At 34.6% G+C, this 12,113-nt stretch overlaps 1 protein-coding gene across 7 annotated transcripts in view; it reads right to left on the reverse strand.

The window, feature by feature from the left end:
- Nucleotides 1–12,113, reverse strand: part of EPHA6 (EPH receptor A6) — an 867,085-nt gene that overhangs the window by 248,994 nt on the left and 605,978 nt on the right. For all 7 annotated transcript variants that reach the window (XM_041755016.1, XM_041755005.1, XM_041754987.1 and 4 more), the window contains 2 exons: nucleotides 3,887–3,995; nucleotides 699–772 (listed from right to left, as the gene is read on the reverse strand). In XM_041755016.1, the coding sequence (XP_041610950.1) occupies nucleotides 699–772; nucleotides 3,887–3,995 (183 nt within the window). The remainder of the gene's footprint in view (nucleotides 1–698; nucleotides 773–3,886; nucleotides 3,996–12,113) is intronic.

The raw sequence follows: 12,113 nt of genomic DNA on the forward strand, positions 1-12,113 counted from the left end.
ACAACGTGCTTCACACATTATCTCTATATCGTGGTTAATTAGAGAACATCCCTTTCTTGTTAATTCAGAGGCTCACGACCAAGAAGCTGGCTTGACAAAGCAGTTTGCCATTTGGAGGTGGAGGTGGAGGTGGGCGTTGGGGAGGAGAGGGTGGCAATTACCAAACCAACTTTAGTGGTAATTATAGCTTGCTTGGGAAGAGATTCTACAAATGAATATAACCTTGTAGTCAGCTCAAGGATTTCATACATATTCTAAAAGTTAAAGAGCTGATTTTCTTTTTTAGTGTTAATGAATTGTAAATTGATTTGTTATATGTTTAAATGACAATCCCTACAAGAAGGAATAAAAATTCCTTAATGTTTCTATGGCTAATGCTCTACTAAATAAAACCAACTCACATTCAGAAGCCACTGTGAATGGTAAATAACTAGATAAAAGCAGTCATCCTGTATTTTTAGCATATTCAGTCTTCGTGTTCTCCAGCAAGCAGAATTAGTAAAAATGTACTAGCATTTAATGGGAAGCAGGTGCAATTTCCACAAACAAACCTGGAAACCAGATGAAAATTCTTAATCCTGGAAGTACTTTTTTTTGGTTTCTTTTGAGATTTTTCCCAACTCAGTGGATATGACTTTAAAACGAACTCTTGAGGGCTAGAAGAATGTAGAACAATGGAGAGTCACTGTATTACTTACAATGCCCATTCTGCTGTAAGTGGTTTCTTCTCTTCTCTTCTGACTTCATTTTGGCCTTTATGTACCATTGGCACCTTTTAAAAGGGTAAACAGAATCTTGTTTTTAGAACTGGATGAGAGTCAAAACCAATTAAAATACCTACCACCCAGGGGCAAAGTTCTTATCATAAAGGCTATTTTTAAAGAACATCTTTAGAACACGTGAAAACACTCTATACAAGGCTTTTCCTATACATCAAAATTAAGTCCAGATTAGAATAAAGTACTCTCAGCTAGATTGATTGATCCAAATGATAGGAATCTTAGAGAATATTCTATAATCAATAATAACCATCATGTCCTTCCTTATATAACCTCTAAAAGCTGAGTTGATAAAAAGCATTAAAAGTCAAAATGAGAAAGTGTTTTTGAGTCAGAATCTCAGACATTTAGACAACTATCTTCTAGTTTCATTGCTAAGGGGAAGGTTTTTCTTTTAATGTCAGAAATTTGGTAGAGGTATGTTCTGTTCTCTCTTGGGATAATTGTGCTCTAAGAAAGAGGAGATGCTTATTTTGCATGACTTCTTCAACATGAATAAATTCATCAGCATCCATATGATTTGACAGTTCATCAAATTTCTAATTCCAAATGGTTAAACAGAATACATCTGTGGTATACAATCCAATCTTTCAATGTGAATTTATCCTCAAACCCTATGGCAAATTGAGTATTTATTCAGAAATGTTTTATAGCTTTTGTAGAATCATTTCCAATGAATACCTCTCTCCCCCATCACAGTGCTTAAGGGATACTTCAGAATGAATTTTTTTTTATCTTGTGTAATTGAAATTATCTTCCCCAGGATGTAGAACATTAAAGAAGTTTGTAATATCATATAAATTGGCAAATATGGAAAGTAAGAGCTCAAAATAATTCAGTACAAATTTTTCTTTATCATTAAATTATCTAAGTGGTATTCAAATTCTGCTTCAGAAATCCCAAATAAAGATAACATTTGAGCCCATCTCTCAAGTTTATTAGGGCAAACTGATTTAGCCTAAAGGCTAAAGGTTTGGTAAACATATAGCAACACATAAAGTGTTGACATGTTTATTTTTTTTAACCTAGTTGTCATTGTGACTTTCTATGCACCAAAATTGTACTTAATTCCGCTTCTTGCAAGACAGACTTAGATAGGATCAGAAGAACTCTACCCCACCCCCCCCACCTTTCTTTTTTTAAACAAGCTTAGACCTCCACTGGGATCCATAGGGTTTTGTTTGGTTGTTTTCATAACCAGTTCTCCCCTGCCAGTCATTAAGGATTTTGTAGGTCATGTTTGGTATTTGTAGAATATTATATGGAATATTTTGTTTTCAACCAAATGGGTTAGTTGGTTTAGAGAATCAAAAATTTGTGATTTGCCCACTATTAAAGATGGTGGTACCAAGACTGTGATGACAAAAGGAATTATCAGAGGTTAGCATGAGGTATAAAGGGAGAGAGAAACAAAGTGCTGGGCAAAAGTGCTGAGATGGTGGCACCAGGGCATGCCCAAACTAGTACTTTTTATTAGGATTAATTTATTGGTATTTCCTGCATTCTTTCATATATATATATTTTTCTTTTTTCTTATTACTATAGCTATGACTCTTCTTTCAGCTAATCAGCCTCACAAAACAGGACACTCTGAGAGATATTCTCTGTTTATTACAAGAGCAATACTGGGCCTACTTATACATAAAAATTTTAAGTAAACATGGGGTAAATGTGCACCTTTTACAATTAATTTCATAAAGAAGTCACCATTTCTACTCAACCACATTATAATATTCATGTTTCTTTGTTCCCTGATAAGTTCTGTAAAAGTGGGTTTGTTACAACAAACTCTGACACCTTTAGCAGAATTGAAATTATTATTGTTATTATTATAATTGTTCTAATTATTCAGTTACCGTCAGAGAGGGACCCACCTTTGGTAAGTGCCTTCTAAGTATTTGTGAATTTATTGATTTGTACCTTTAGCCTGCTCTAAAATTGTAGATAGTAATTCTCCATGCATGCATGTCTATAATTAATTAAAATTAATTTTTATAAAATGTTGATATGTAAGTAGAATTTTAAAATGAACAAAACAAAAAGAGTGTTGATGGTTCACTAACTATTGTCCCAAAGGTAGCTATTTGTTATTTCTGCTCATTATCAGATATCAACATTTTCCAGTTGAGATGTTATACTTTAGCTGGTGTAATCATGGATGTGTATTTTTTTGGCTAGCATGCTTATTGCACTTTTAAATCATGACATTGGTTTTCTGCAGTATGTGTGTTTTTCAGATTATCAAGAAAACTCCCGAGGTATTCTTTGTGCCCCTACTAATAATCTTCAAAGAATAATTTTTCCCCTTGTAGGAATAAAACTGTGATCTTATATCTTGACAATATTGACAAAGAGTTGAAGCCTAATATCAAGGCTTAAATAAGAAATAATACTTGTTCTTTTATATGATTTTGTACATAATATCTTTATTCACATCTCTGTATTGTCAATACCTGCCTCCTGGTAACAAACCAATATATCTAAAAATCAATAAATTGTTTTAATTCATTGTTATACCAAATGTGGTGGAAAAATAGAAATACAAGATTTAGATGGGTGAAGCACTTCAACCAGCTAGTCAGGATTCATATCTAGATCTTTTGCTATGTTAAATTTGTTACTCTAAATTTTCATCCTTATTACACTAAAATGGAGAAACACTGGGTCTATTAAAATCAGAATATGATTCTAATATAGTTCCTTTCAATATTTAATAAATAAATATAATACATAAGTTTATAGAAGCTTTATAAGGAGCTTTTATATAAATTCTCTGTTGAATTATTTTTTTTCCGAGGAAAAATCCCTTTCATGGTAAAATTTGAATGTAGCAAAGGAAAAACTCTGAAGTAACAGAGTAAGAATTTATCATTCATAGCTTTCAAAGTGTTTTTATCAAGTCTTCAGTTGCTTTCACATTCACAAGCCTTGATACAGACAACTAGCCTTGGTGGTTCTCTTATCATATAAACTTTAGTCAGAGTAGAATCTGCCCTGAATCTTTTCTCTCAAACATGGTTTGTCACATTTAAAAGTGTATGAATACAAAGTATATCAGAGAATGGTTATTCACAAATCTTGGAAATAATCTAGTATGCTTTAGTTACCTCCCAGTGATTAAGAAGAACAAAGTTAGAATGACGAGGAGAGTAAAGCCCCCAACAGCTGCGGTGGCTATGACGAGAATCTGTCCCTGTTCTGCCGCCATGTCAGAAGCTGAAACACAAATACAATATTAAAATTTCCCTGGGTGACATTTCACTACCAAAATTATTTTACAACTTGGTATATGCTTGAAAATATGTTAGTGGATACCAAAAATCCCTACGATGTTTGCCTTTATTTGGCAGATAGGATGCAAACCTAAAATAAGGGTCTGAAGATTGAGGTCATAACCCTTTCTTCTTTTTTTTTCACAAAAATATCAATAGGGTAGATGGATTCTTAATATCCCACATTTTAGGATTAAGTATTTGTTGCAAATCTAAATCAACAGATGGACTTAAAGGATTTTGTTTATGTAATTGCTATTTCCTTAAACACTTTAATCAACAGACTATAGGCTTTACCTACTGTTTTGGTGTTTCTTTCAACAAAGTAGAAAGACTGTTGCATAATTCATTTAAGAATAAGCTTTTTTTTTTTTTTGTATTTAATGGAGCTTAATTCAAACACTAAAGTTAAGAATTTGCACTCTACAGCACAAGGATGTACACAGCAAATTCTTAGATATTTAGTAGTAATTTAAAAAAAATGACATTTGAAAGCTTCCTTTATTGAAGAAAAGACTAGATAACATATGGTACCAACATATTATTTCTAATTAACAAAACTGTGTCCAACACTGTATTGGATGCATGTTTACTACTTTCCAGGAATCTTTTAAAATATATTAGTTCAATTGATTCATTAGACATTCTTATTTGTGTATTAGAGAGGTTTTAATCAGTTATATTTTTTATTGGATGGGATAGGTACAATTGCTTAATAACAGAGGTAAGAAAACCAAAGCCCAGAGAAGGTAAAGAACTTGCCCAACTTCACACAGAATTGGTGTGTGAATTCATACCAATCACCAGAATTCAATCTTTAGATTTATGGTTCATTTCTCCTTCTTATGCTATAACTTAAATAACAAACTTAATTATAAATATTCTAAAGTATTGAATCAATCAGTCCCTTTACTACCTTTTAAATAGAATAAAGCTTGATTTTTATTTTGGTTACTATAAAAATCTGTTAATCAAATCGTTTATACACAGAAAACTGAATCAAAGAAAGAATATAACTGAGAAACAAACCGTTTAATTCTCATAAAAATTTATTAAACTTGGGCACTTTAAGACTTTCACAGAAGTAGATCTTTTGGGCATCAAGTACTCGGTATACTATGTGCAAATTTATATCCAGGGTAATAACTTCCTCAATAAAAATGACGTATCTACAAGAAAATATCTGAACATTAAAAGCTATTGTTGAATAAGAAACCAGTCACAGCCCTTACAAAGATTTTTGGGAAATCTAAAGGTAAATAAAAAAAAAATCATTTATGTTCAGTTTACAGTAAGAAATTTATTAAACCTTGGAATTAGATTTTAGTCACTATGATTTAATTAAGATATTTTCAAGCATCTATTTCCTTTAGCTCATAGTCTGTGCAGATTCAAGGTAAAGAGTTGCACTTTATCCAAGAAATAACGTGCTGAAGATTTTTTATTAGGTCCTCGATGAATTTCCTAATCTTCAAAATAGCACTGATATTGTGGGAATTAATGTGTGCTCTTAAATGTCACATTTTCACATTGAAAATTATTGAATAACAAATTATAAGGAAAAGATGTTACAGAAAACAACATTAAATTTTTGAAGATAAAGAAGATGGCATTTAAAAAGAAAACATTTACTTAGCGATAGCTGTATTTGTAAAATATATAATTCAAGAGTTCTAAAACTAGAGCCTGTATTTTCATAATAGCCAGGTAGCAAGTGATTTATTAAGACCATATATACAAAGCTCAGATAGAGGAGAAGATTATGTACTTGGGTCTTTTGAAAATCAGATTACTTTGTTATAAAACACTGTTGTTTAACTTCAATGACTGCTTAGCAAACTGTCAGTTTTACTAATATATCTCCTTTTTCACACTTGCAATTACATATTTATGAACTTTGCTTCAGTTAAATTTTTAATTAAATAACAGAATATTAAGTTGTGACACTTTGAAAAATGCATATGCCTGTATAATTGTTTCTTAACTTCTGTACCAGAAATCCTAAACACTTTTCTTTGGAGATTAACATATAGTTGACCCTTGAACAACACAAGTTTGAACTGCATGGGTCCACTTATATGAAAAAATTTTTTGATAATACACTACAGTATTATAATTGTATTTTCTATTATAATTTTTAAAAAATATTGTATTTATTTATTCGTGAGAAACACACAGAGAGAGGCAGAGACACAGGCAGAGGGAGAAGCAGGCTTCCTGCAGGGTTCCCGATGCAGGACTCGATCCCGGGACTCCAGGATCACGCCCTGAACCAACGGCAGATGCTTAACCACTAAGCCACCCAGGTGTCTCTCTATTATGATTTTAACATTTTCTTTTCTCTAGCTTACTTTACTGTAAGAATACAGTAACGAAAGATGAATGGATAAAGAAGCTGTCGTCTATGTATACAATGGAATATTACTTAGCCATAAGAAATGACAAATACCCACCATTTGCTTCGACGTGGATGGAACTGGAGGGTATTATCCTGAGTGAAGTAAGTCAATCGGAGAAGGACAAACATTATATGTTCTCATTCATTTGGGGAATATAAATAATAGTGAAAGGGAATATAAGGGAAGGGAGAAGAAATGTGTGGGAAATATCAGAAAGGGAGACAGAACATAAAGACTCCTCACTCTGGGAAATGAACTAGGGGTGGTGGAAGGGGAGGAGGGCGGGGAGTGGGGGTGAATGGGTGACGGGCACTGAGGGGGGCACTTGAAGGATGAGCACTGGGTGTTATTCTGTATGTTGGTAAATTGAACACCAATAAAAAATAAATTTATTATATAAAAAAGAATACAGTATATAATTCATATACATAATATGTGTTGACTATGTTATTGGTAAAGTCAACAGTAGGCTAGTAGTTAAGTTTTTGGGGAGTCAAAGTTATATGTGGATTTTTGACTGCATGGGGCAGGGGGGGTGGATTGGTGTCCCTAACCCTCATGTTGTTTAAGACCCACTGTATAAAAATATATAAGTCATTTGAAAACAAGAGCATATAATATGATGCACTATTATACCAGGAGTAAAATGCCATGGATTATGGGGCTGGGATGATTGTGAACAAATTAGGGACATCATTATAATCAATAGCACCCATTATTTGTTTCATACTAAACTATCCTCTAGCACTATGCTTAGTGCTTCAAATTCAGTATCAAAGTATTCTGCACAATGGTCTTAATAGGTAGGAACTAGGGGCAGCCCCGGTGGCTCAGCGGTTTAGCGCCACCTTCAGTCCAGGGCCTGATCGTGGAGACCCGGGATGGAGTCCCATGTTGGGCTCCCTGCATGGAGCCTGCTTCTCCCTCTTCCTGTGTCTCTGTCTCTCTCTCTCTCTCTGTCTCGTGAATAAATAAATAAAATCTTTAAAAAATAGGTAGGAACTATTATTATTCCTAGTTTAAGTGGTTATATTTATTTGCCTAAGGTCACCCTTCTTGTACACAGGAAAGCTGCCAATTCAACCCTGATTTGCCAGGCGCCAGGCCCATGCTACTGCCAGTATTTTACACTATCGTTTTTAATAACAGAACAAATGGCTGGATCCAGCTCTTTTGTGGGTCCTCAATCCATTTTGCTTGACCTTATTTTCATGTCTGTAAGATGAGAATGTTGAATTAAATGTCTTTGTCACAATCTTTCAGATCAATTTTATGATGATACTGAGTTATCTATAAAGCCTACAAATATTGGGAAGAATAAGATTTTCCATATGAAAATAAGAGGAACACTCATGATCTGTGCTGCAGCTCTTGTCCTTAATGGGGATAATTTCTGCCTCATCATATTAGTGTTAGCCAATTACAAAACTATGACTACTCAGGATGAAGGCTATAGTCCCTAACTTCATTCACAAGGCTCTCTATAAATGGCTCTATGTGTGTATCTCCAGATTAATATCTTATCATTCTCTAACCAAGCTGAATTTCCTCCAGTGGCTCAAGAGTGCCAAATTCTCTTTCATGGTCAATTCCTATTCACTCCTCCTACATAAATATCACATCATTTGGAAAGTTTTTAAATTTTTTTTTCTGATGGTTTAGATTTGATTAGGTCCCCAGACTTATGTTCCCACAGACCCTTGTACTACTTCTACCTATAAATTTTCATCATATTTTATTGAAATGACTTCTTTCATAATTTTTTCCCAATTAGACTACAAATTCCGTGTGGGCAGGGATTTTATTCACTGTTGTATCTGTAGTAAGCCGAATGATGACATCTCTACTACCCCTCTACCTGCCCCTATCTACAGAGAGAAAGAGAGAGAAAGAGAGAGAGAATTTGTAGGTACAAGTAAGTTAAAGATATCAGTCATCCTGTATTAGCTTTATTAGATAAAGAAGTCCATGTGAAGACAGAGGCAGAGGCTGTGAAGTTATGTAGCCACAAGACAAAGAGACAAAGAATGCCTGGAGCCACCAGAACCTAGAAGTGGCAGGGAAGGATTCTCTCCTAGAGCCTTAGGAGGGGGTGTGCTTCTGGCCTCCATAACAAAGAATACATTTCTTTCATGAGTGTCATTTAATACAGCAGCTCTCAGAAATTAATACAGTATTCAGCCTATAGGGCCTGATACATAGTAGTAGCTCAATAAATATCTGAGGGACTGGATTGAATGATTGCATTGAGTGATTTTGGTTAAAAAAAAAAAAAAAGTCAGATTAACCTAGCATAGTCCATACCCTCACTTTCCACTTGAGATATGTAAAGATTTATCCTGTAAGTAGCTATATGTATGTGAAGTAAGTCTACCCAACATAATTTTAATCAGAAGAATCCAATTATTCTGTATGCTTGGACATGATACTTTCCAGAAGGCAGGAGTTGCTAGGAAATACAGGCTTCTATAATTAATCAAATTAAGTTGATTAAGCTTAGAAATGTGAATCAAAGGTTAAGAATGCATCAGTTCATTCAACAAATTTTAATGAGCACCTATTACATGGTAGACACTGAGATAAACACTGGAGATTCAGTGATGAACAAAAAAGATTCATAATTCCCTCCTGGATTTAAGTTTATGGGAAGGACAGACAATGAAGAAATAATTACAAGAACCGTTACAACAGGGATATGTGGGAATTGCTCTGTAAAAAGAATAAGCAGCCCCGAGCAATTAGTCAGCAGAGTGGCAGTGAGGAAATACAGTTGATTATTGGACAATGTGAAAATTAAAGTGCCAAACCTTACAGTCTAAAATCACTAGACAGCTCTTGATTCCCCCAAAACTTAACTACTGTTAAAAAGCAATAGCCCCTTGTTGACTGGAAGCCTTTGCCAATAACATAAACAGTTGGTTGACATATATTGTGTGTGTTATATGTATTATATACTATGTCCTTATAATAAATAAGCTAGAGAAAAAGTATGTACTCAGAAAATCATAAGGAAGAGAAGACACATTTACAGTACCATAAAAAATCTGTATAAGGGCAGTGCTCCCAGTAGTCCTGTGGATCTGTCTCGCTTTAACAATATTTGGACAGAAGAGACCCAGACACCTATTCTTCCAGCCTCTAGCCACCCTCCAAACTCTTCTAGTCATAACTTCGGAACCATAATCTTAGCCATCATCTGCCTCTAGGACTAGTCAACACCATTTTTTGAACTTATGTCCTTATTGGGCTGATTTCTTATATTCCTTATTCCTACCACGAGCTCCCAGATTCATCAGAATTATTCCACTGCAGTGGAGGCTGCTGTCAACCAAACACCCAGTCAATATGTATCTGCAGGCCTCCTGCACCTACCTCTCTTTAGGCTTCTATTTCCACCTCAATAATGTGGCTCTAGAAAGAACCTGAACCAGGCCATTTGGGATCTGTATGCCCCGGATCTCTGTGACTTCCTGTAGAATGACTTCCTGGATGAGGAAGTGAAACTCATCAAGAAGATGGCAATCACCTGACTAACCTCCACAGGCTGGCCAATTTCCCGGCAGTGCTGAGCGACTGTCTCTTCAAAAGGTTCACCTTCATGCACAACTACAAGCCTCTGGAGCCCAGGGGCCCTGGTGCCTCTCCCTGCAGCTACAAGGCACCTTTTTAACCACTCTGGAGCCTTGTCCCAAGCCTTGGAGCAAATGAAGTCAATACAACTTTTTACAGAAAAAAAATTAAAATAGAATAAAATCTCTGTGTAAGTGGACCTGCACAATTCAAACCTGTGTTGTTCAAGGGTCAACTACATGCGTTAGGAGGAGGAGGAGGATAAGGAAGAGAAGGAAGAGTTTTTCCTTGGTTAGAGGCCTCAAGGACCTGATTAATTTGAGTAGACACTTAGACAAAGAAACCATAAAATCATCTACCAAACGGCTTCCAGAAAAGTACGCTGTAGCCACAAATTCCCTTGTCATGCATGAAAACTTATCTATTAGCACCACCTATTTATTTTTCAATTCTTCAAAAATTATTTCTAATAAGCTTTGTAGGAGAAAATGTACATCATTTACTCAGGTAAGGAACACCCTAGAGAGCAAACCTGTCCTTAAAAAGAAACAATGATATCCAGGTAAGAAATGAAATTTATTTGGGATTCAATGATTGGAAATGTCCCTTTGCTTAATGGAATGAGGTTGTAGTCTTGGAAAAAAACAAGTATATTAAAATAATTATTTCATTGTATGGTTTCGAAAGAGGTATACTTCCTTACGAGGAAGCAATTATCCAAGAGAGATGCAAAGTTGTTACTGAAGAGCTTAGGACCTAGCCAATGGTTGGCGTAAGTCAGGATGCCATTATAAGTAAGGTTTACTTCAGTTGTTTCTATTTAAAGAAGAAAAAAAAATAAGTGAGGTTCTTTACTTGGAATCCAAATACTTTCAAAAAATAGATTTAAAAAAATAAATCTCATGTCTTTAGGAAAGTATGGAGAGAAAAGCAATTTGGCTATTTTTAACCAAAGAATTTTCTTCTACTGAGAGATGATTTTGTCTCCCTGTAATCAAGATTATTCTAGTTTATATTTACATTTCAAAGTAAAATCTGTTATTTGTATGCTGTGTCATTTTCTGTGGAATAGCTTTTAAAGTTAACTCTTTTCTGTTATGAACATCTTTTTAAAGTTATTGAAGACAGCAGTTACTTTTCTTTTTGAATAAAGTATTTCTTAAAATGCTGCCTACGGAAACAAATGGTGGTATATATTGTTTCAAATTTACATGCTTTATTTACTACTGCCAATTCTTGATGAAGTGTCAAAATTTCAAATGATATTACCTCATCATTTCACCAAAATGATTTTTTAAAGCACAGCAGAAATCTCAACAATGTAATGGATTGACAGTACCCAGTAAATTAATCTTAAGGTTTACTGACAAACCATGCAGGAAATCCTTAGTATTATTATTGTTTTTAATTTTCAGGAAAAAAAATTCCCCTCTTAGGTCATATACTGTAAACAAGATTAGTTTAATCTTATGAAATATAGGGCAGCCCCAGTGGCGCAGTGGTTTAGCGCCGCCTGCAGCCCAGGGTGTGATCCTGGAGACCTGGGATCAAGTCCCATGTCGGGCTCCCTGCATGGAGCCCGCTTCTTCCTCTGCCTCTCTCTTGCTCTGTATCTCTCATGAGTAAATAAAATGAATTAAAAAAAAATCTTATGAAATATAAAGATTGCCAAATAGCCAATTGCTTCTCTCATACTTTCCTAAAGACATGAAATTCATTTTTAAATCTATTTTTTGAAAGTATTTGGATTCCACATAAATATAAAGATTTAGCAATAGATAATGGAGACTAATCAATCTGTAGAATCTCAGCACTATACGGTTACATAGACATGTGAGTATGGTAGATGAATGAAAGCTAAAGATCTATTTTTTTCCTAGATAAACATCATCTTGTGATTTTGTAGTCGATGCTGTTATTCTCTTGGCAACCTGGACTTGAAATGTGCAGTCATCTTTGTTTCCACCTTTCCCTATGACCTTATGTCCAGAATCAAATCTTTACCATGTCTTACATCACCTTGTGTTTATTACCACTGGCACAGCCTCATTTCAGGCTTCAGCCTCACATGATTAGGCTACGTTTATGTTTTT

The sequence above is a fragment of the Vulpes lagopus genome, chromosome 1, assembly GCF_018345385.1.
Source record: "Vulpes lagopus strain Blue_001 chromosome 1, ASM1834538v1, whole genome shotgun sequence".
Taxonomy (NCBI): domain Eukaryota; kingdom Metazoa; phylum Chordata; class Mammalia; order Carnivora; family Canidae; genus Vulpes; species Vulpes lagopus.